Source organism: Ambystoma mexicanum, chromosome 2q, assembly GCF_040938575.1.
Source record: "Ambystoma mexicanum isolate Mex_15411 chromosome 2q, UKY_AmexF1_1, whole genome shotgun sequence".
In the NCBI taxonomy this organism is placed as follows: domain Eukaryota; kingdom Metazoa; phylum Chordata; class Amphibia; order Caudata; family Ambystomatidae; genus Ambystoma; species Ambystoma mexicanum.
The window spans coordinates 357,391,660-357,412,146 of NC_090924.1; the positions used below are offsets into that span (position 1 = coordinate 357,391,660).

The 20,487-nt window shown below is 44.9% G+C and overlaps 1 protein-coding gene across 3 annotated transcripts in view; it reads left to right on the forward strand.

Annotated features, from left to right (window-relative positions):
* Window positions 1-20,487, forward strand: part of TNRC6A (trinucleotide repeat containing adaptor 6A) — an 853,894-nt gene that overhangs the window by 649,095 nt on the left and 184,312 nt on the right. For all 3 annotated transcript variants that reach the window (XM_069647380.1, XM_069647382.1, XM_069647381.1), the window contains one exon: window positions 18,063-18,203. In XM_069647380.1, the coding sequence (XP_069503481.1) occupies window positions 18,063-18,203 (141 nt within the window). The remainder of the gene's footprint in view (window positions 1-18,062; window positions 18,204-20,487) is intronic.

A 20,487-nucleotide genomic window follows, 5' to 3' on the forward strand; every position in this document is an offset into this window, starting at 1 on the left:
TCCAACGAGGGCAAGTGAGCTTACGTGTTAGACAAAGTTTGTATTCAGTACCCTGTGGGAACACTACAAACAACTCTGACTAAGGGTATAGCAACCGTTGGTATAAGCCTGTATTACACAGTTTTGGTAGCGTGTTGAGCAGCCAGGCTTATCTCAAGAGGGTCAATGTGAGCTGTAGTGGAGTTGCACAGAGATTTACAGTTACAAGTATTCAAATAAACTCTTACACTCAAGGTTTCTTGAATAAACAATTATTAATTTATCAGTCAGTTAGAATAAACCTTCTTCAGAAGGGAGCAATATAATAACACTCAAATGCACTTCATGAAATACATACTCTTAATATCTCTAAATCAGTAGATACCCTTTGCGGATGGTCCACAGACACTAGCTACACCCTCAGGTGACTTCAATTGCTAGGGTGCTGGGGACATTAATATATCACTGTTGCATTTAGGATCATATAGTAATAAGTCAAAGGAAAAGATTATTTAGAACAAACAAGAGACCACACATATTCTTAAGCAGGCAAATACTTCCAGATCACCCCCAATAAGAGTCCTTCAGTGGAAGAGGCTAAGCCAAAGTCAATAGGCAAAGTCTATGTAAGCTGAAGCACTTCTTTGTAGGTAAGTAGGAATTCTCTGCACAATGTTCTAGAAGTCTTTGAAGAAAAGAAGAATCAAATGTAGGGTCACAAACTGATTAGACTTGTGGGTAGTGGCAGATGCAAGCAACTCTGCCGCAAGAGGTAAGTTCTATCACACTTTGTACAGTACCTTTAAAATGAAGACAAGAGCAGCGGATGACTCCTGTTCCTGTGCAGCTCTGCAGATCTCACTGTTGCCGGGCCTCAGTAGTGGGGACAAGAGGGAGGACGTCAGGGGACTCCTGCAATGCACTGAGACGGTCAAAACTCGCAACCGGCAAACTTCACTTTCAATGGCTGTTCAGTGTTTCAGCTCCCGCGTCTACTGCAAATAGCAAGACCGCGGTTTCTGGCTGTTGAGATGGACTTTCCTTGCGTCTGGGGTCCGGCACTCCGTTGAGGGGGCTCAGGCTCAGTCAGTCCTGCTTCCTGGGAGTCTGGTGTTTCTCTCTGGTTCTACGGTTTCCAGCAGCAACTCTGTGGAAATTCAACCAGCTCTGAGATGGATGTCCAGGTGGCTTACTTTGGAGTTGATTGGTCCCACCAACTCAAGGGGAGAAGTCGTCCTTGCAGGGGCTTCTCTGTCGATGCAAACTTGGCTTTTCGGCACTGCAGCAGGGCTTCACCAGGCAAACCAATGGTCCAGGAGTTGCAGCAGGCGTCCTCTTCAAGTTCTTCTTCTGTTCCTTCGTCCAGTGGTCGAGACTGCCTTTCAAGCCAAAAGACTCGCCTTTTATTCAGTTTTCTCCCATTCATTCCAGCCTAGCTGTCAATCACCCAGCAGGGTGGCTGTCCTTGCCGGACAGTCAGCCAGCCGATAATCAGAGTGCATTTGGGTCTCCTAGGAGACTAAGCACCGGGAGTTTCGGGCACCTCCCTCACTTCCTGCCTACCCCAGACACCCTGGAGCCAGAGGTGGCCTTCACTCGCGAATCCGATGGAACCAAACCTGGTTTGGCGCGCAGAGTAAATCACAAGAAGGACCTTTCCACCAAGAAATGTCAAAAAAAGAAGACCGGGCCATTTTTACAAAAATGGCACACCTGGGTGCTTTACTGCAGCTGCGAATGCAGCCCGCGGTAAATGCACACCATGGTCATTAAAACAAAGCCACTGCCACCAGCGGGAAAAGGGTAACATAAAAATGTTACATGAGAAGCTAGACTAAGGGGATACAGGTAACCCCTTCAGCACCCTATTGTAAGATAGTGTGTGCTGGGTCTAGAATATTACAAATGTAAGTAAAGTCAATTTCACTTTACTGCTCTGGGAAACAGTAGTTTATCCTAGAGAAGGTATTCAAACCTCTGGGAATTATGAAAGACTTTCTTGTGCCACTGCACTGAAGGTGCTGTGTGACACAATGTAAAAGATGATGGAGTTTGTCAGACTCCACAACCAAAAGAAAGTGTTCAAAATCACATTAAAATACATGACAGAGTGGGAAAAAAGGTCTCACTCTCTCTAGGCTAAATGAATCAAGTCCTCAAAATCCAGCAACGTTGCTGGGGGTCTCTAAGGTGGAGGGAATTAGCACATTTCTGAGAATGCTCCCTAACATTACGCAACAAGAGGGAATTTCTCTTAGACTGTACAATACCTTTAGGTTGAAGAAAAGTGCAGCACATGGCTTCTGTTCTTGTGCAGCTTTGCTGATCCTGGTGTTCCTGGGCCTCAGACGTGGGGACAAGAGGGGGGACTTCTGGGGACTCCTGCACTGCAATGGGACGATCACCGTCCGCAACCGGCAATCTTCAAACAAGTGGCACTTCGTTGTTTCAGCTCCTCGCATCTACCGCAAATAGCAACACTGCGGTTCCTGGCTGTTGAGATGGGGTTTCATTGCTTCTGGGGTCCAGCACTCAATTGATGTGGCTAGTGCTTGGTCAGTCCTGCTTCCTGGGAGTCCGGAGGATCTTCCTGAAGCTCTTGGCCAGCTTAAAAGCAACACACGATCTGGTGTTCCTCTCCCTGGCTATTCGGTTCCAGCAACAACTGTTAGGCAAAGTTTGAATGCAGTACCCAGTGGGAACACTACAAACAACTATGACTACAGGTATAGGCAACCCAACCTTTGGTAAAAGCATGAACTACACAGTTTTGGTAGTGTGTTGAGCAGCTAGGCTTACCTCAAGAGGGAAAATGTGAGCTGTAGTGGAGTTACACAAAGATTCACAATTACAGGTATTCAAATAAACTCTTACATTATTCTTTATGCAAGAAACCTTGAGTGTATCAGTCAGTTATAAAGCCTTCTTCAGAAGGGAGCAATAGAATAGTAACACACAAATATACTTCAATACTGTACACTTTGAGTTTCTGAATCAGACAAGGCCCTTTTGGGATGGCCCACAGACACAACCTACGCCCACAGGTGACTCCAGTAACAAGGGTGCTGGGGACATTAATACCCTACTATTGGCACTCAGAATACTATATAAAAGTTGGTAAAAGGCAAAGGTTATTAAAACACAAGAGACCACAAATATTCTTAAGCAGTGCAGATACTTTTTGAGTTCACTAGAAGAGTCATTAAATTGAATAGGCTAAGCCAAAGTCAATGGGTGAAAGTCTTGGATAGGATAAAGCACTTCTGGTAAGTAATGGAACAGTCTTTGCACAGGTTTTTGGGAGTCTTTGAAGAAAAGAAGAATCAATTGTAGGGCCACAAGCTGATTAGACTTGTGAAAGCTACAAGCACTTCTACAGTAAGAGGCAAGTTCTCTTAGACTTATTTTACAGTACCTTGGTAAAGAAGAAAAGATGCAGCTGAAGACTTCTGGTCCTGTGCAGTTTTGCAGATCTCACTGTTCCTGGGCCTCAGTCGTGGGGACAAGAGGGAGGGCGGCGGGGGACTCCTGCACTGTAGTGGCATCGTCAAAGCTGGCAACCGGCAAACTTTACTTTCATTGGCTGTTCCGCGTTTCAGCTCCTTGCGGTACAGCAAATGGCAATAAGCACGGTTCCTGGCTGTCGAGGTGGACTTTCCTCACATCTGAGGTCCCGCACTCAACTGAGGGGGGATGAGGAGTCCGGCTTGGTCAGTCCTGCTTCGCGGGTGTCCGCAGGATCTTCCAAAAGCTTTAGGCCAGCTTACAAGCAACACACAAAATCTGGTGTCCCTCTCCGTGGCTCTACAGTTTCCTGCAGCAACTCAGAGGAATTTCAACCAGCTCCGAGATGGGTGTCGAGGTCACTTAGTTGGGAGTTGATTGGTCCCACCAACTCAAAGGGAGAAGTCGTCATTTCAGGGCTTCTGTCGATGCAAACTTGCCAAGTAGTCACTGCAGCAGGGTTTCACCGGGCAAACCAATGGTCCAGGAGTTGCAGCAGGCGTCCTCTTCAAGCTCTTCTTCGGTTCCTTCGTCCAGTGGTCGACTCTGCTTTTCAAGCCAAGAGACTCGTCTTTTATTCAGTTTTCTCCCTTTCATTCCAGCCTAGCTGCCACTCGCCCAGCAAGCCATGCTGGACAGTCAGCCAGCCAATCACCAGAGAGTGCATTTGGGTCTCCTAGGAGACTAAGCACAGGGAGTTTCGGGCACCTCCCTCACTTCCTGCCTACCTCATACTCTGGAGTCAGAGGCGGGTTTCACTCCTGAAGCCCGCCCAAGGCGAATGAACAAAGAGACCAAACCTGGCTTGGCGCGCAGTGAAAAACCCTAGAAGGACATTTCCACAAAGATATGGCGAAAAAACAAGACCGGGCACCATTTTAGCAAGGATGGCTGGGCGCCATTTTGAAAATGATTGCTCCCGCAGTTAACATTACCGGGTCCACGATCGGCCGCAGTAAATGCAAACCTTGGTAGTTCAAAACGAAACCACTGCCACCAGCCAGTCAATTGAGGCAAGGGTAACAAGCAAAATGTTACATGAGCATTTAGACACATGGGATACTAGGTAACCCCTCCAGCACTCTATTGTATGATGAAGTGTGCTGGGTCTAGCAAGTACAATGCAAAGTAAAGCCAATTTCACAGTAGTTGATCCCAGAGAAGGTATTTAAACCTTGGCCAATCTGGAAGACTTCCCTGTGGCACTGCACTGAAGGTGCTTTGTGACACAATTGTAAAAGATGCCCCCTATGGAGTTGGTTAGACTCCATAATCAAAAAGAAACAAAGGCAGAAAACAAATGGAAATAAAAGTACAAAGTACCAAAGTTCAGCAAAAGAGCTGGGGGTCTCTAAGGTAGAGAGGAATTACCACATTTTTGAGAATTCTCCCCAACACTTGTCCCCCCAGACTAAGGGACAGAAGGATCTAATCCCCAACAGGATGGATCTCCTGTTGCAAGTCGGTTAAATGGCCTGCTGAGTGCATCAGCACCATTGTGTAACCCTTGCTATGGTATTTATTATCAGTGGTTTTCATTTGTAAGCTATATGACCTACAAACCCTGTTTCGTACATCTCTCTTATTTAAGGTATAGGGGATCTGATCTAACAGTCCCTCAGAAGTTGTGACAACCTCTGAACCTACAATAGGCTTTTTCAAGGGGTCCTTAGAAAGGATTCCCTTAGACCTAGAGGGGCCTCCATGGTTCCTCACCACCTTTCTCACAAGAGCAGGTTGGGTCTCGGGTATCTTGGTTGGAGGGGATATGGTCAAGCAAGGTACATGCTTCAACTTCCTCTGAGATCTGGCTTTTCCTGGTTTAAAAGTCTCCCTCCTAACACTAGGATTTACACTGTAGTCTTCAGTAGAAAGTCCAACAGTCTTAAGGTGTTAAGCCTTAGACCTATCCTTCCTGGTTTTCCACCAGTTTTGATAATTACCAGTTCTCACAGCCCTAAAGATGGGTCACATTTGTCTATCCACCTCTTCCTTAGAAGCAGGGTGGGACAGAGACTTTTCAACTGGATGGGCAACGATGGAGCTTGGTTAGTGCTCCCATTTCCCTAATATTCTAGCCTCAGATTTGCCTTGTTTTAGAGGTCAACTTACTAACACAAGGGCTTACAGTGGGGGGTCTCTGTGGAGGGTCCCTCAGGCTCAGAGTGGTCTCTTAAGGTTACCTCTCTAGCCAATTTGGTTTGGTTCGGTTTCCTCTTAAAGGGAGGCCTGGGGTGAACACTACTCCTAGAGTCTGTCATTCCCCAACAGAACTCTCCTAGGCACCTCACTCTGAATACCAAAAGGTTCTTCAGCCAGTAGGTGAACGTGGGCACTAGCCATTTGTACTTCTCTCAGGGATGCAGGCTAAGGAGGCAGTGCTGACCCCTGCAGGTTTACCCTGGCATCTGGGATCTCGTTTCAGGTGGTCTACAGACCCACAAACGTAGCATTTACCAAATGCTCTCTGGAATGGGGGTTTCTGCTGACCTCCCTCTGGTTGAGCACCAGAGGATTCACGAGACCTATCAGGTTTCCCATGGGATCTACCCTTATGTGGTTTCGGGGGCCTCTTCTGGTTGGTTGGAATTGGAGACATCTTTATTCTCACATTTTGTGCTGCTTTCCCTCCTCCTTTTTGTGAGTTGCCCCAGAATCCTTATGGGTGGCCCTGTTGGCCACCCACGAGTCAGCTGCTCTTGCTAACTTCTTAAGATCAATCTCTTTAGAGTCAGCCAAATGCTGTCACGGCTCAGGAGAGCAGGCATTAAAAATAGTTTCCAACAAAAATGGATTTCTCATTCCTTCAAATGAGTTCACTCTGCAACCCTTAACCCAACCATCTAAGTTTGTCCAACATTCACACACCAAGGTAGCCCAAGGGGTACCATCAGTCTTTTTGAGGGTCCTACATTTCTTAAGGTACTGGGAAGGAGTGTTCCCAAATCTAGCTACCAAAGCTAGCTTCACATTTTCATACTCCAATCTTTCAAGTTCCCCCACCTCCATTACAGCATCAATTGCAACTGGGGGCAGCCTAGACAAAAGACAAGGAATCAACTGATTCCCTGTGAAACCCTGAATCCCATAGTTATATTCAAAAGCACCCAACCAATCCAAAATATCAAGTTTCACCTCATACACACTCAGCTTCCTTAGGCATGCAAGGTCTCTTAGGACTGGAAGACCTAGAATACTCTGGGATAGAAACATTTTCAAGAGACAATTTCTTCATTTCAAGAGCATGTTGTAATTCCATTTCCCTTAGTTTGAGATCCTAATGTTTGGCTTCAGCTTGGACTTGTAATCTTTTCAACTGTAACTCAAGTCTCATTTTTTCAAGAGAGACGTATTCTAGACTCAGTACTGGACCTGGTAGGGTCCCTGTGGGTAAAGGTTCCTCCTCCATCCTCGTTATTTTCCATATTTCCTGGGATAGTAGGTGTGACAGGCCTACTACCCAGACTTTGATTATTCAATAATCGTGCAATTAGTTCATTTTTCTTTCCTGACTTTACACATTTCTTTCAGTTGATCTACTGTTAAAATGATCAGCGCTTCCTGTCTGAAGTTATCCATATCTGGCATGTTACAATTGCTTTTCTAGTGGAGTTTAGCCTTGTGAAGGTTTTTAGTTGAACAAAAGTAAACTCTACATGTAACAACTCTACAATATATCCTCACCGCCTGCCACTACTGTTAGGCAGTTTGAATGCAGTACCCTCTGGGAACACTACAAAAAGCTATGTCTACAGGTATAGGCAACCCAACCTTTGGTATAAGCGTGTAATACACAGTTTTGGTTGCGTGTTGGGCAGCCAGGCTTATCTCAAGAGGGGAAATGTGAGCTGTAGTGGAGTTACACAAAGGTTCACAATTACAGGTATTCAAATAAACTCTTGCACTCAAGGTTTCTTGCATACACAATTAATGTATTTAACAGTCAGTTATAAAGCCTTCTTCAGAAGGGAGCAATAGAATAGTAACACACAAATATACTTCAATACTGTACACTTTGAGTTTCTGAATCAAACAAGGTGTTAGGGAGAATTTTCATAAATGTGCTAATTCCCTTCATCTTAGAGACCCCCAACAACTTTGTTGGATTTTGAGGACTTGATTTTTTTTTTACCCGGAGAGAGTGTGAGCCTTTTTTCCCCACTCATGTATTTTGAAGTGTGTTGATTGTGGAGTTTTAGACAACTCCATAGGCATCATCTTTTCATGTGTCACACAGCACCCTCAGTGCAGTGACCCAGGGAAGCCTTTCAGGCTGTCCCAAGGTTTAAATACCTTCTGTGGGATAAACTGTTTCCCAGAGAAAGTAAAGTGAAATTGACGTTACTAGTCTTTTCAAATTCCTAGACCCAGCACACACTATCTTACAATAAAGTGCTGGAGGGGTTATTTAGTATCCCCTATGTCTAGAAACTCATGTAGCAGTCAAATGCTACCCTTTCCTCTCGAAATGGCTTGTGGCAGTGGTTTTACAACGAACTACCACGATTTTTCCTGATCGCAAACACCGGTTGGGTTAAATCGCAGGAGCCATGTAGTTTAAGATGGTGTCTGAGCCTCCTTCGTTTAAACCGGCCCGGTCTTCTTTTTTCACCATTTCATTTTGGAAAGGTCCTTCTAGAGTTTGTCTCTGCGCGCCAAACTAGATTTAGTCCCTTTATTCCTATGCCTTTGGCGGGCTTCAGGACTGGGGTCCACCTCTGGCGCCCGAGTGTCTGGGATGGGCAGGAAGTGAGGGAGGTGCCCGAAACTCCCTGTGCTTGGTCTCCTAGGAGACCCAAATGCACTCTGGCGTGATTGGCTGGCTGACTGTCCTGCAAAGACAGGATTGTAAATATGAGCATATGCCACACCTAGAATTGAGAACATTAGCCTGTGCCGCATCTAGATAATTATTGTGAAGGTTAGCGTGTGCCCCACTTAGACAGAATTATGTAGATCAGCAAGTACTACACTTGGACAGAACTGTGAATGTTAGCATGTTAAATGTCATATAACCCACTAACCAATATAAGCTAAAAACTCTGCATATTTATCTCACTCAAAAAAACTCACACAACCATCTCTCGCACAACAAGCTGCATGCACTTCACCACACTGCAACAACACATAAGCTGCACCAACAGCACACGCGGACTGACACCGATCCAATATGTGCACCAAAGCTCAGCACCCAGTGTCTACCGAGTTGAAGCTGCCAACAGAACACCACTCCTCATTATCCTACTCCCTCTTCACCTTACTAACCCATCCCACCTTCTCGTTAACAGATCCGCCAGAGCGCCTGGGGACCAATTCCGTTGGTGACGGTGCACTATATAAGTACCTTTAACATAACACTGCTGGGTGAGTGGCAGCTAGGCTGGAATGAGTGGGAGAAAACTGTTTAAAAGGCTAGTCTCTTGGCTTGGAAGGCAGTCGACCACTGGAAAGAAAGAACCGAAGACGAGCTGGAAGAGGACGGCTGTTGCAACTCCTGGACTGTTGGTTTGCCCAGTGAAGCCCTGCTGCAGGTCCAAATCGCCAAGTTCATCTCGACCGAGAAGCCCTTCAAGGACGACTTCTCCCTTTGAATTGTTGGGACCAATCAACTCATAAGCCACCTAGATACCGTTCTCAGAGCTGGTTGTATTTTCCTCAGAGTGCTGCAGGAAACAGATTAGCCAGGGAGAAGGACGCCAGTTTGTGTGCTTGACTACAGCTACCGGAATCAAAGATTTGCTTTTGCCAGCTTTTTTACCAGTCCCTGTGCAGTGCAGGAGTCCCCCGAAGTCCTCCCTCTTGTACCCACAACTGAGGCTCAGGGACAGCGAGATCTGCAGGAACTGCCAGGAACAGAGGTCTTCAGATGCATCTTTTTCTTCAACATAAGGTACTGTGCAAACCTGACGGAGAGATCTTACCTCTCACTGCGAAAGTGTGTGAAACATTGGCAACTTGCAGGACTAGTCAGCGTGTGACCCGACATATGAATCTTTTTTCTATGAACTACCTCTGAGAACCGTGGCAAAGACTTTTCTGTTTAACTACCAGAACCGTTTTTACCTATACAAGACTCTAGAACATTGACTTTGGCCTACCTATTGCATTGAATCAACTCCTCTCGTGAACTCGAACTATTTGCACTGTTTTAAAGTAACTGTAATATTCGTTTTATTAACTTATGCCTTTTTGCTCCTACATCAAATGCTCTGAATGCCATTTTGCTCCTCCTTCAAAGTAGTTAAAATGTCACAGAACAGGATAGTGTGTAGTAATGTAGTATATTTTTGTGTTACATTGATTGCCTCCTTTTTAGTGAATGTTTTCTAACTGACTGTGTAATAGGTTAATAAGTGTTTTACCAAGAAACCTTGAGTATAAGTCTATCTCAATACTTGTGATTGTAGACCTTTGTGTAACACCCTTACAAGCTCACATTCCTTCTTGAGATGAGCCTGGCTGCTCAGCTCGCTAATAAACACTGTGTGGTACAGACGTATACCAAAGGTTGGTTTTGCTTACACCTGTAGTCCTAGTTGTGTGTAGTGGTCCCAGAGGGTACTGCGTGCAGACTTTTCCTAATACTGGTGGCAGCGGTGGGATCAATTCCATAGTTGTTACATTGAGAGTTCTGCTTTACTTTTGTTCAGATTGTAACCTTCACAAGGGTAAGCACCACTAGAAAAGCAATTTTATCATGCCTGATATGGATAACTACAGACAGGAGGCCCTGATCTTTTTCACAGTAGATCAACTGAAGGAACCTCCCCGTTAAAGGAAAGAAAAATGAATTGATAGAGATTTTCGGAATTTCAAAGTCTGAGAAGTAGGTCTGTTACACTCCTTCAGCAAATGTGGAAAATGTTGATGAGCATGATAATGATTCAGAGTCTAACTCTGTTATTGAGGAGCAAGAAGAGTTGTAGTCTCGGGATGTGAGCCCCTCTGCACCTCAACAAGCTTGAAGACCTCAACCTACCAGGTCCAGTACTGAGTCCAGAATCTTTCTCTCTTGAAAAAGTGAGACTTGAGTTAGAGTTCAAAAGGCTCCAAATGCAAACTGAAAGTAAACACAAGGAAATCAAACTCAGAGAAACGGAAATGCATCATGCTCTTGAAATTAAGAAATTGTCTCTTGAAAATGGTCCTCTCCCAGAATCTTGTAGGCCTGAGAGACCTTGCATGCCTAAGGAAGCAGTGAGTATGTATGTGAGTATGTATGAGGTGACGCTTGAGATTTTGGATTGGTTGGCTGCTTTTGAGTATAACTATGGGATTCAGGGTTTCACAGGGAATCAGTTGATTCCTTGTCTTTTGTCTAGGCTGCCCCAGGTTGCAATTGATGCTGTAATGGAGGTCGGCGAACTTGAAAGATTGGAGTATGAAAATGTGAAGCTAGTTTTGATAGCTAGATTTGGGAAAACTCCTTCCCAGTACCTTAAGAGGTTTAGGAGCCTCAAAAAGCATGATGGTACCCCTTGGGCTACCTGGGTGTGTGAATGTTTGAAGAACTTAGATGGTTGGGTAAAGGGTTACAGAGTTAACACTTTTGAAGGAATGAGAAGAATCTATTAGAATCTATTTTGATGCCTGCTCTCCTGAGCTGAGACAGCACTTGGCTGACTCTGGAAATTGATCCAAAGATTAGCAAAGGCTGCTGACTTATGGATTGCCAACAGGGCTACTCACAAGGATTCTGCGGCAGCTCAGAAAAAGGACGATGGGAAGCAGCAAAAGAAAGATGGCAAAGAGAATTCTAATACCTCCAATCCAAAAGAGGGCCCCAAACAGAAAAAGGGTAAGCCGCAAGGGAAACCGAATCAGGCTACTGAAACCTCTGGTGACAAACCAGAGGGAGGTCAGCAGAATTCCCCATTTGTCAAAACATTTGGAAAATGTTATGCTTGTGGGTCTACTGAGCATGTGAAAGGGGATGCAAGGGTAAACCTTCAGGGGTCCACACTGCCTCCTTAGCCTTTACCCCAGAGGGAGAAGTACAAATGGCAAGTGGAAACTTTCAACTACTGGGTGAAGACTCCAATCGAGTCTCTGCCAGTGTTTCTTTAGTGTCCCTGGATCTGTGGGAACAGCAGAATTTAGATGTATTTAATTTGATTCCAGATAACACAAAAGAATATTACAAGCACAGTGTACCTGTAAATGGTCAGGAGGCCCCTGCCATTAGAGACACTGGGGCCAGCATTACAGTGGTGGATGAATCTTTTTTCAAATCTGAGGATGTTGCTTAGGCACCCAAATGCCTCACTAAGCTTGCTGGAGGCCCTGTTCAAATGCTTCCACGATTACCAGCTCTCATCCAGTGCAACAACATGACTGTCAAGATACCTGTTACTATGCACAGTGAGGTACCTGGGAAAGTCCTGTTGGGGGAATGACTTAAAAACTCTTGGAGTTGTATCAAGCACCCACCACGCCTCCCAGTAAGAGGAAACAGGAGCAGACAAGGAAGGCCAGAGAAGAGTACCTTAACAGGCTCTCCAGAGGATGTTGCAGAAGAAAATATAACACCCAGCCCACAGGAACTACTAACTGCTATTTCTAAGAAGAAAGAGACAAAGGGGAAACCCACCTGTGACTGCTCCACCAGCTGAAGATTCAGAGCTGGAAGAAGACCTTCCCCCTGTTGGAAATCTGGATCCTAAAGGCCATCCTGAGCTGCAGTCTTTACTGGCAGAAGGTGGCCCCTGTAGGGTAGACTGCAGCAGAGGTCAAAGAGTGTCCTACTCTTGAAGGAATTGCCAACAGGCAGCTTCCCAGCTGGATGGGCAAGAGCCAGGGAAGCACAGGTTGTACTGGGAAGATGGCCTCTTCTACAGTGAACCAACTGAGTCTATCCCAGTTCCTACAGTTAGCCCATGAGATTCCTTTGACTGGTCACTTAAGCTTTAAGAATACCAAGGAAAGGCTTTCTCTGTATTTCTACTGGCTTAAGTTGGAGTCTGATGTAGATAAATTCTGTAGGAGCTGTCACACTTGTCAGACATCTGGCAAGAGTGGAGCCAAGAATGTGGCACCTTTGGTGCCTCTCCCATTGGTGGCAGTCCCTTTTGAGAGGGTAGGAATCGACATTGTTGGTCCCTTAGACCCTCCAACCTCTTCAGTCAATCGATTTATATTGGTTGTAGTAGACCATGCTACTAGGTATCCTGAAGCCATACCTATGAGGATTGTTACAGCTCAGGCTGTTGCTAGGGCCCTACTTGGTATTTTTTTTACCAGGGTAGGTGTCCTAAGGAAGTCATCTCTGACAGGGGATCACATTTTATGTACCACTACTTGCAGGCCATGTGGAAAAACTGTGGTGTGACTTTCACATTCTCAACTGCCCACCATCTTCAGACAAATGGATTAGTAGAGAGGTTTAATAGAACTACGAATAGCATGGTAGGTGCCTTAGAGGAACCCCTTATAAGAAAGTGGGCCCTTCTACTGCCATGCCTTCTATTTGCGTATAGAGAAGTCCCTCAGCAGGGAGTTGGATTTAGTCCCTTTGGGCTTCTCTATAGTCATCCAGTTAGAGGTCCATTGGCCCTAATTAAGGAGGGGTTGGAGAGCGCTCCTTCTCCCAAGCGGGAGGAGAATGACACACATGATGACAGAAGCATCTGATAACTTGAAAGCAGGTCAGGCTCTGGTGAAGCATTGCCATGACCAGAAGGACAACATGGTTGAATTTACTCAAGACCAGCAAGTTCTAGTTATGGGACCTACAAGGCAGAGGGCCTTACCGGGCAAATGGATTGGACCCTTCAAGGTTGTGGGAAAACTTGGAGAGGTCAATTATTTGGTGGACTTGGGCAACCCTAAGGAGGCCCCCACGGTCTTTCACACCAACCGTCTAAAAGCCTATGTTTTAAGACCAGAAGTGGGAGCTTTGCTTCTAGCTTCTGCTCAGGAGGAGGAGAGTGAACCTCTACCTGGTCTCCACAGAGAACAACCTTTTAGATGAGAAAATAGGAGTTAGTCTCCCTTCTAATCTGACATTGGAACAGGAGGAGTGCACGTTTCTGTTAAATCAGTTTGCCTCCCTGTTTTCACTCACCAGGCTTGACCCCTTGGGGCCAGCATGATATTCTCACTGGTGACTGTTTACCTGTTAAAAGCAGAGGTTACAGGATGTCAGACAATGTAAGAGCCCACATAAAGGAAGAGGTCAACAAGATGCTTGATCTCGGCATAATAGAGCCATCTGCAAGTCCATGGTCTAGTCCAGTTGTACTAGTGCCAAAGGCAGGATCCAAGGAGTTGAGATTATGTGTGGACTATAGAGCTCTAAATGCAGTCACAAAGACTGATGCCCATCTTTTACCTAGGACAGATGAACTGGTGGGCAAACCTCAGTGCATTTGACCTAACGTCAAACTATTGGCAAATAGCCCTGGCAGACCAGGCCAAGTAGAAAACTGCATTTTCAAACCCAGCAGGCCTCTACCAGTTTAAGGTTATGCCCTTTGGATTACAAAATGCACCTGCAACATTCCAAAGGATGGTTAATCAAGTTCTGAATGGTGATGAAGGACTTCTGCATGGAATATTTGGATGACATTGCAGTGTTCAGCCCTACGTGGAAAGAGCAGGTTGACCACCTAGGATATTTTTTGCAGGCTCTTGAGCAGGCCCACCTGACCATAAATGCAAGTAAATGTCAAATTGGTCAGAGCAAAGTGGTCTACCTTGGACATGAGGTAGGAGGAAGTGAAATAAGGCCATTGCCTAGCAAAGTACAAGCTGTACAAGAATGGGCCACCTCCACTACTCAAACCCAAGTGAGAGCTGTTTTATGTCTCACTGGTTATTATAGGAACTTCATAGAGAACTATGGATCCATAGCTTCTCCCTTGAGTGTGATCTCCTCACCCAAATTCCCTAAAAAGGTCTCCTAGGAGACTAAGCACAGGGAGTTTCGGGAACCTCCCTCACTTCCTGCTCACCCCAGACACTCAAAAGCCAGAGGCGCTCTTCAGTTCTGAAGCCCACCAAAGGCATAGAAACAAAAGGACCAAACCTAGTTTGGCGCGCAGAGACAAACGATAGAATTATCTTTCCAAAAAGAAATGGCCAAAAAAGACGAACGGGACCTGTGTAAACAAAGGGGCATAAGGTGCCATCTTGAAAAACATGGTTCCCGCGATTTTTAGCTACCGGTTCTCGCTGCCGGGAAAAATCATGGTAGTTTGTTGTAAAACCACTGCCGCCAGCCATTTCGATAGAAAGGGGTAGCGTTTGACTGCTACATGAGTTTCTAGACACGGGATACTAGGTAACCCCTCCAGCACTCTATTGTAAAATAGTGTGTGGTGGGTCTAGGAATTTAAAGACTAGTTAAGTCAATTTAACTTTACATTATCTGGGAAACAGTAGTTTATCCCAGAGAAGGTATTTAAACCTTGGGACAGCCTAGAAAGGCTTCCCTGTGTTACTGCACTGAGGGGGCTGTGTGATGCACTTGAAACGATGATGCCTATGGAGTTTTCTAAAACTCTATAATCAAAGAACACAAGAGTAAACACACATCGCAATACATGAGAGAGTGGGAAAAAAGTTTTGCACTCCAAGTAAAAAAATCAAGTCCTCAAAATCCAGCAAATTTGCTGGTGGTCTCTAAGGTGAAGGGAATTGGCACATATTTGAGAATTCTCCCTAACAGGGTCTCTCAGCAGCAGTCTCGAGGGAGGACCTGGGGCACAACTTTCTTGGTTCACTCTGTGGTTTTGGAAACTTTTCGGCAGCACCAACAAAGGACACGGATCGCCCGGTCAATCTTCTTCGCTTCCTGCAGTTCCACGCTCGGATAATGGGGTCTGGGTGAGTTGGATCGGATATCTGAAGTGTCCTTATGGGTTCAGCAAAGTTTTGGACGGAGTCAGCCTTTCCACGACAATGCGCTGGACATGCGCAGCTGGTCTTCTGGTATTAGGGTTCCGCAGCTCTGGATACTCCTATGACCTCGGGAGAAGTTTGTCTTGGGACTGGTTGTTCCCACCAGCCAAAGCGAAGGAGACGTCCTCCTTCAGAGCTTCTTTGACGCACAGAAAGACAGGGTCAGGACAGCAGTGGTCGCTTCACGGTGTTGCAAAGGGTCTGCAGGCATCTCTGGTCGTCTTGTTACTTCAGCTTCCAGTGGTTGACTTATTTTTCACTCCAGAACCCACCTTTTTTAATACAGTGCCAGCACACAGTCCTCTTCAATCTCTCTCAGCATTTTACAGAAAGGGGGGTTTGGCTGTCCAATCAGGACAGCCAAGACCCTCTGTGGGAGCTAGTGCTATTCAGGCACTCTAGGAAACAAAGGACAGGGACTGCTCCCCCACTTCCTGCCTGTCCTGACACTCTGGAGCCTAGGCGGGGACACCCAAGGATTCCCACCAAAGGCAAAACACACACACTGACCTCCCCCCTCCCAGAATGGTAGAAGAAGGGCTAATAAAGGACAACCACTCTAGAAATGGCAAAAAAAGAAGGGAGGCTGCAAGTTGGTACTTGTGTGCCCCTATTGTGCACTGCCGAGACTATGGACATAGCCTGCGGTATAACAACTACACAATAGTTGGTACAGCACGTCCACTGCCACCAGCCATAACTAGGAGATTGTCTGTGACTATAAAGTCACAGGACCAGAGATGACGGGGATGCTAGGTATCCCTTTGGCACTCCACTGAAAGTGGTGTGTGCCAATCTCTCAGACTGTAGAGATTTGGCAGAGATACTTAGTATCCCTCTATCCTTAAGAACTGTAGTTACTCGAGGATATAAAAAGAGGGAATCTTAAAGGAGGACCTTAAGGGTCCCCAGCAGCACTGTCCATAAGGAGCTGTGTGCTGCAGTAGTAACTTTAAGAGCTATGGAGCAGACAGACTAGGTAGAATGCAAAGAATAGCGTTCCAAAAGAAAAGACAGAGCCCACAAGAATGAAGGAGTGGAAAAAGGCTTCACTCATTCAGGATTGAAAAGAAAAAGGTCCAGAAGTCCAGCAAACAGTGCCTGGGGGGATGGGTGGGATGTGGGGCTGGGGGGTTCTCCCTAGGAAGAGGGGATGAAACATGAAAATGATAAATCTCCCTAACTGTGTTTAAACGTTTATTCACTTGTAAATTAGTTGGTTGGTAACTGTAACTCGGTGAGTGGAGAGTTAGAAAAGTTATTACTTGCCTTGAATGTGTGTTGTGCCTTTCTGAAAAGTACGTGTCCGGTTCACCTGTGAATTGGTGCTGCCTTCACTTAACTATTTATTCCAGGATATTAGTGTGTAAGTTCCGCAACTGGGTCTTGCTTCCCCTGACCTGTTGTATAGCCTGTCTAAACTAAGTCTGCCATGGGTTTTGCCTACCTTGAATAACATTGGGTTTTGCTTTCCCTGGTCTGTTTTATACAGATTCTAAAACAGTCTTAGCTTTATAACAACCTTTAAGTTGATAATGGCGCCTTTAAAAAGTATATGGGTTTTACTTACCTTGGTCTGCCTTTGGCCATCCTAAAATAAGTTAGAAACGTATTGCTTACTTTCATCTGTGTTCCACTGAGCTGAAAAGCAACTGAAATTGTATATTACACCAAAAGGTCTTACTCAACTAGGATAACTGTGGCTTATCCTTAATGTGGTTATAGGTTTCTACTGTTGATTGAATGAGTGTTCCAATATTCAGAAAAGTATACTTGCAGGTTGGTTTACTAAGTGATTCCTTAGATGAGTGTTACTGCACAACTGCTAGGGTCTACTACCCTTTTTTACTAAATATAATCAGAAAGTACAGTGTTTCTGTAGGACCCTTGGTATACTAAAAGTTCTTTGTACCTTCTCACAGCCCTCTCTCCCTCCTAAGATAAACCTGGCTGCTCTGTCTATGTTAGTATATACTCACGTGGTACAGCCTTATACTAAGAGTGTAGTCTTGTACTGTCTCATTTGAATGGTTTTACTAAGCCCTTAGTTGGGCTTAAGAAAAACTGTCCTAAAATTGTTTGCCATACTGTATGGGCTCATTGAGGGCACCTGAGCCCACTTGCACTCTCCTGAGTATAAACCTCGACTGCTGTACAGTTCTACCTTGGTTGGGTTTTGGCTAACCTCTCACAAGTTCCCTGTTCACTATAACTAGAGCGATCTCCTAAATACTGTCCACCAGACTAGGTTCTAGAAATCCATCTGAACACCATCCAAAAATCCAACCGGTAAAACTCAGAAGCAAGTCTGGGAGGCTACGTGTATGGGAAAAACATAATACATGATCCTCAGGGTCTCTCTGCTGCACAACCAGTATTCGTGCTAGTCCCGAGATTGGGACCTATTGGTGCAAAAACCCTGGAAACCAGCCAGACAAAAGTAGTTCTAGGGGCACAGCAGTTCAGAACTTTAGTTTTCGCACCATATTGACTACATTGAGATTGTTGCCTCTAACGATGCCACCAGCCTCAGAGCATGGAGTGGCTCAGCAATTTATTTCCAATTGTTGTATGAGTGTATATATTCACTTGCATGTCCTGTAGCCTTCTTTTATGTGAAGCCTTGGATATTCATGTACATAAAAATACTAATGCATATTAAACCTTTTTTTCTCCAGAATTCCGCCCTGGTGAACCTTGGAAAGGTTATCCAAACATTGACCCTGAAACTGACCCTTATGTCACCCCCGGCAGTGTCATTAACAATCTGTCCATAAATACAGTCCGGGATGTTGACCACCTCAGGGACAGGAATAATGGTACGTACATTGCATGATTCTTGAGCCCTAGAAGAAAAGGGATGGCATTGATATTAGTATGCCTGCCCTAGAGCGACGGTGATTGTGATGTAGCGCTGTTGTATTGTGAGGCTGTGTGTATTAACCTTGGAGAAAATCGGTTACATTCTCTTGTCAGATTTCTAACTAGTAAAGACATAATTGCTATTTTTGTGGATGGGTTCTAGGGCCCCTTAACAGTTAGCTTTTTCTACCTTTTATTTTTCTGGATCACTGAAATTTTGGTGGCCAAAGGGACTAAAATCCATCTGCCATTGCAACTAACCCTAAGGAATGTGATATTTGGTCACGCTGTGGTGCCCACTTCCTGGGATGACATCAACCTATATTGGTTTTAGGGAGTAGGTTGCTGGCTGATGTACTCTAGTTCACTGGGAGTGCAAGCCATTTTAATGCACTGGTTGCCCAATGTACTTTTGTATTAGTCATTGGGGCACCCAGAGAGTATTTTCAAATTCATTTTGTATTTTGTCTCCCTTTGTTCTGGGCAGCCATGAGGATTTTTTAAAATCTTTCTCCTGCTGGCTAAAAGGTCCCATTCCCTTTTACTCCCATTGCCTAGCTGTGTTTAGGTGCTGACCTCCAGGTGTAGCGCTTTCAGCGTATAACAGAAGTGGGATGTGTATTTAGAACACTGTACCTAATTGTGCAAGCCCCTAAGGGGCTTTTCCAATTTGTTTGGTTGTGATTACCTTGTGTTGTCGTCCCCCACTTCCGCCGTTAATTTATGTTGGGTGCCTTCCGATGGTAGTGGCTGACATATATAGTGGGGGTGAGGAGAGTTCTTTAAGACCGTGTTTTGTATAATTGTTATGGCAGTTTTTGTATTACCCCCAGTCAATGCTAGAACCACTAATCCTAGGAAGAAGGTGAACACATCCGACAATAAAAGAAAGTTCAACTTCTCTTGGTGTATGTAACCGTGTCAGAGCGAAGAGGTTCAACTCTAAAGTAGGGGACAACACAGATTTACAATTAGTCTACAAACAGAGCTCCAGAAAATGCAATCCTTAAATGAAGTAACACATCTGAAACTATCAGGTCGAATAAGTACTTAAATAATATACAGTATTAAATATACCAGGCATATTATAAAAACAGACTGTACAAGGGCTGTGCTAGCCCAACGTCCATATGTGGGCCATCTGCACGAGGTGAGCACCCAATATAAAATAACTAGAGGGTGGGGAGAACCAGGGAACCAACCATACAACAGTATTTATGATTAGTTTGTCAGAAATAATGGGGGCTGTGCCTTATCCTTAAAAGTTGTGTCTATTTGAAGTAAGTGCTCCTGCCTGAGGGTGTAGCCCCACAACCACAGGCCTAGATACTGTTTGAAAGGGTAAAAAATCCAACAGGCAAGCACTCATATTTTAAGCGTATTGGTGATAGCAATGAATTCAATACACTCAAATAAATAAACAAATGGGGGAAAAAAATAAACAAAATCGATTGGATTCACAAAAAAATCTTTCCAGTTTCTTCAAACAAAATTCTGATACAATAAATCATTAAGAATCTTTGTGATAGTACTGGTGACATCCTTGGGTTACAAGAAGAAACTAACAAAATAATATATGCTTACACATTTAGTGTTCTACCACAATTTGGGCAGAAATAAAAACTAACAAAATAATGTGTGCTTGCGCATGTAGCGCGCTGGCAGCACTGACAGATTTTGCCAACCACATGGCCATCAGTTTCACCCGTCTAGGGGCAAATTGCACCAATCTTTAAGCTCGCTACATTTCCTTGCAACAACCTAAAAAATTACACGTCCAAAAAAAACCGAAATTCGATTCTCCTGTGTCAAATTATAACCGCTTTAACGTTCATCGTCCCATTGCATACTTCACATGTGTTGTCATCCCATAAATTGGTAAAGCGTATGAATTTGTATCACACACAAAGAAAACCATGCGTTGCTGAATGATAATCGGCTGTTGATTTGAACATGCATACAAACTTCAATTAAGAGTTTAGTTCCAATTAACAACCCAATCTCCTCTGCATTCCGCACATGGAACCAGCCACCCAAACTAGCAGAAAGGTCCTATATGGGCCTGCCCAATGTAGTACAATGTCCTAAAGACACCTCCCAACCCTGCTACATGTAGAATGTTATGTTATGTTACTTGGCATTTATATAGTGCCTTATGTATCATTGGTATGATCTGAAAGCGCTGAACGCCCTTGGAGGTCAGTAGAGGGGGAAAGGGACATAAGGTGCGTGTGTGCACTG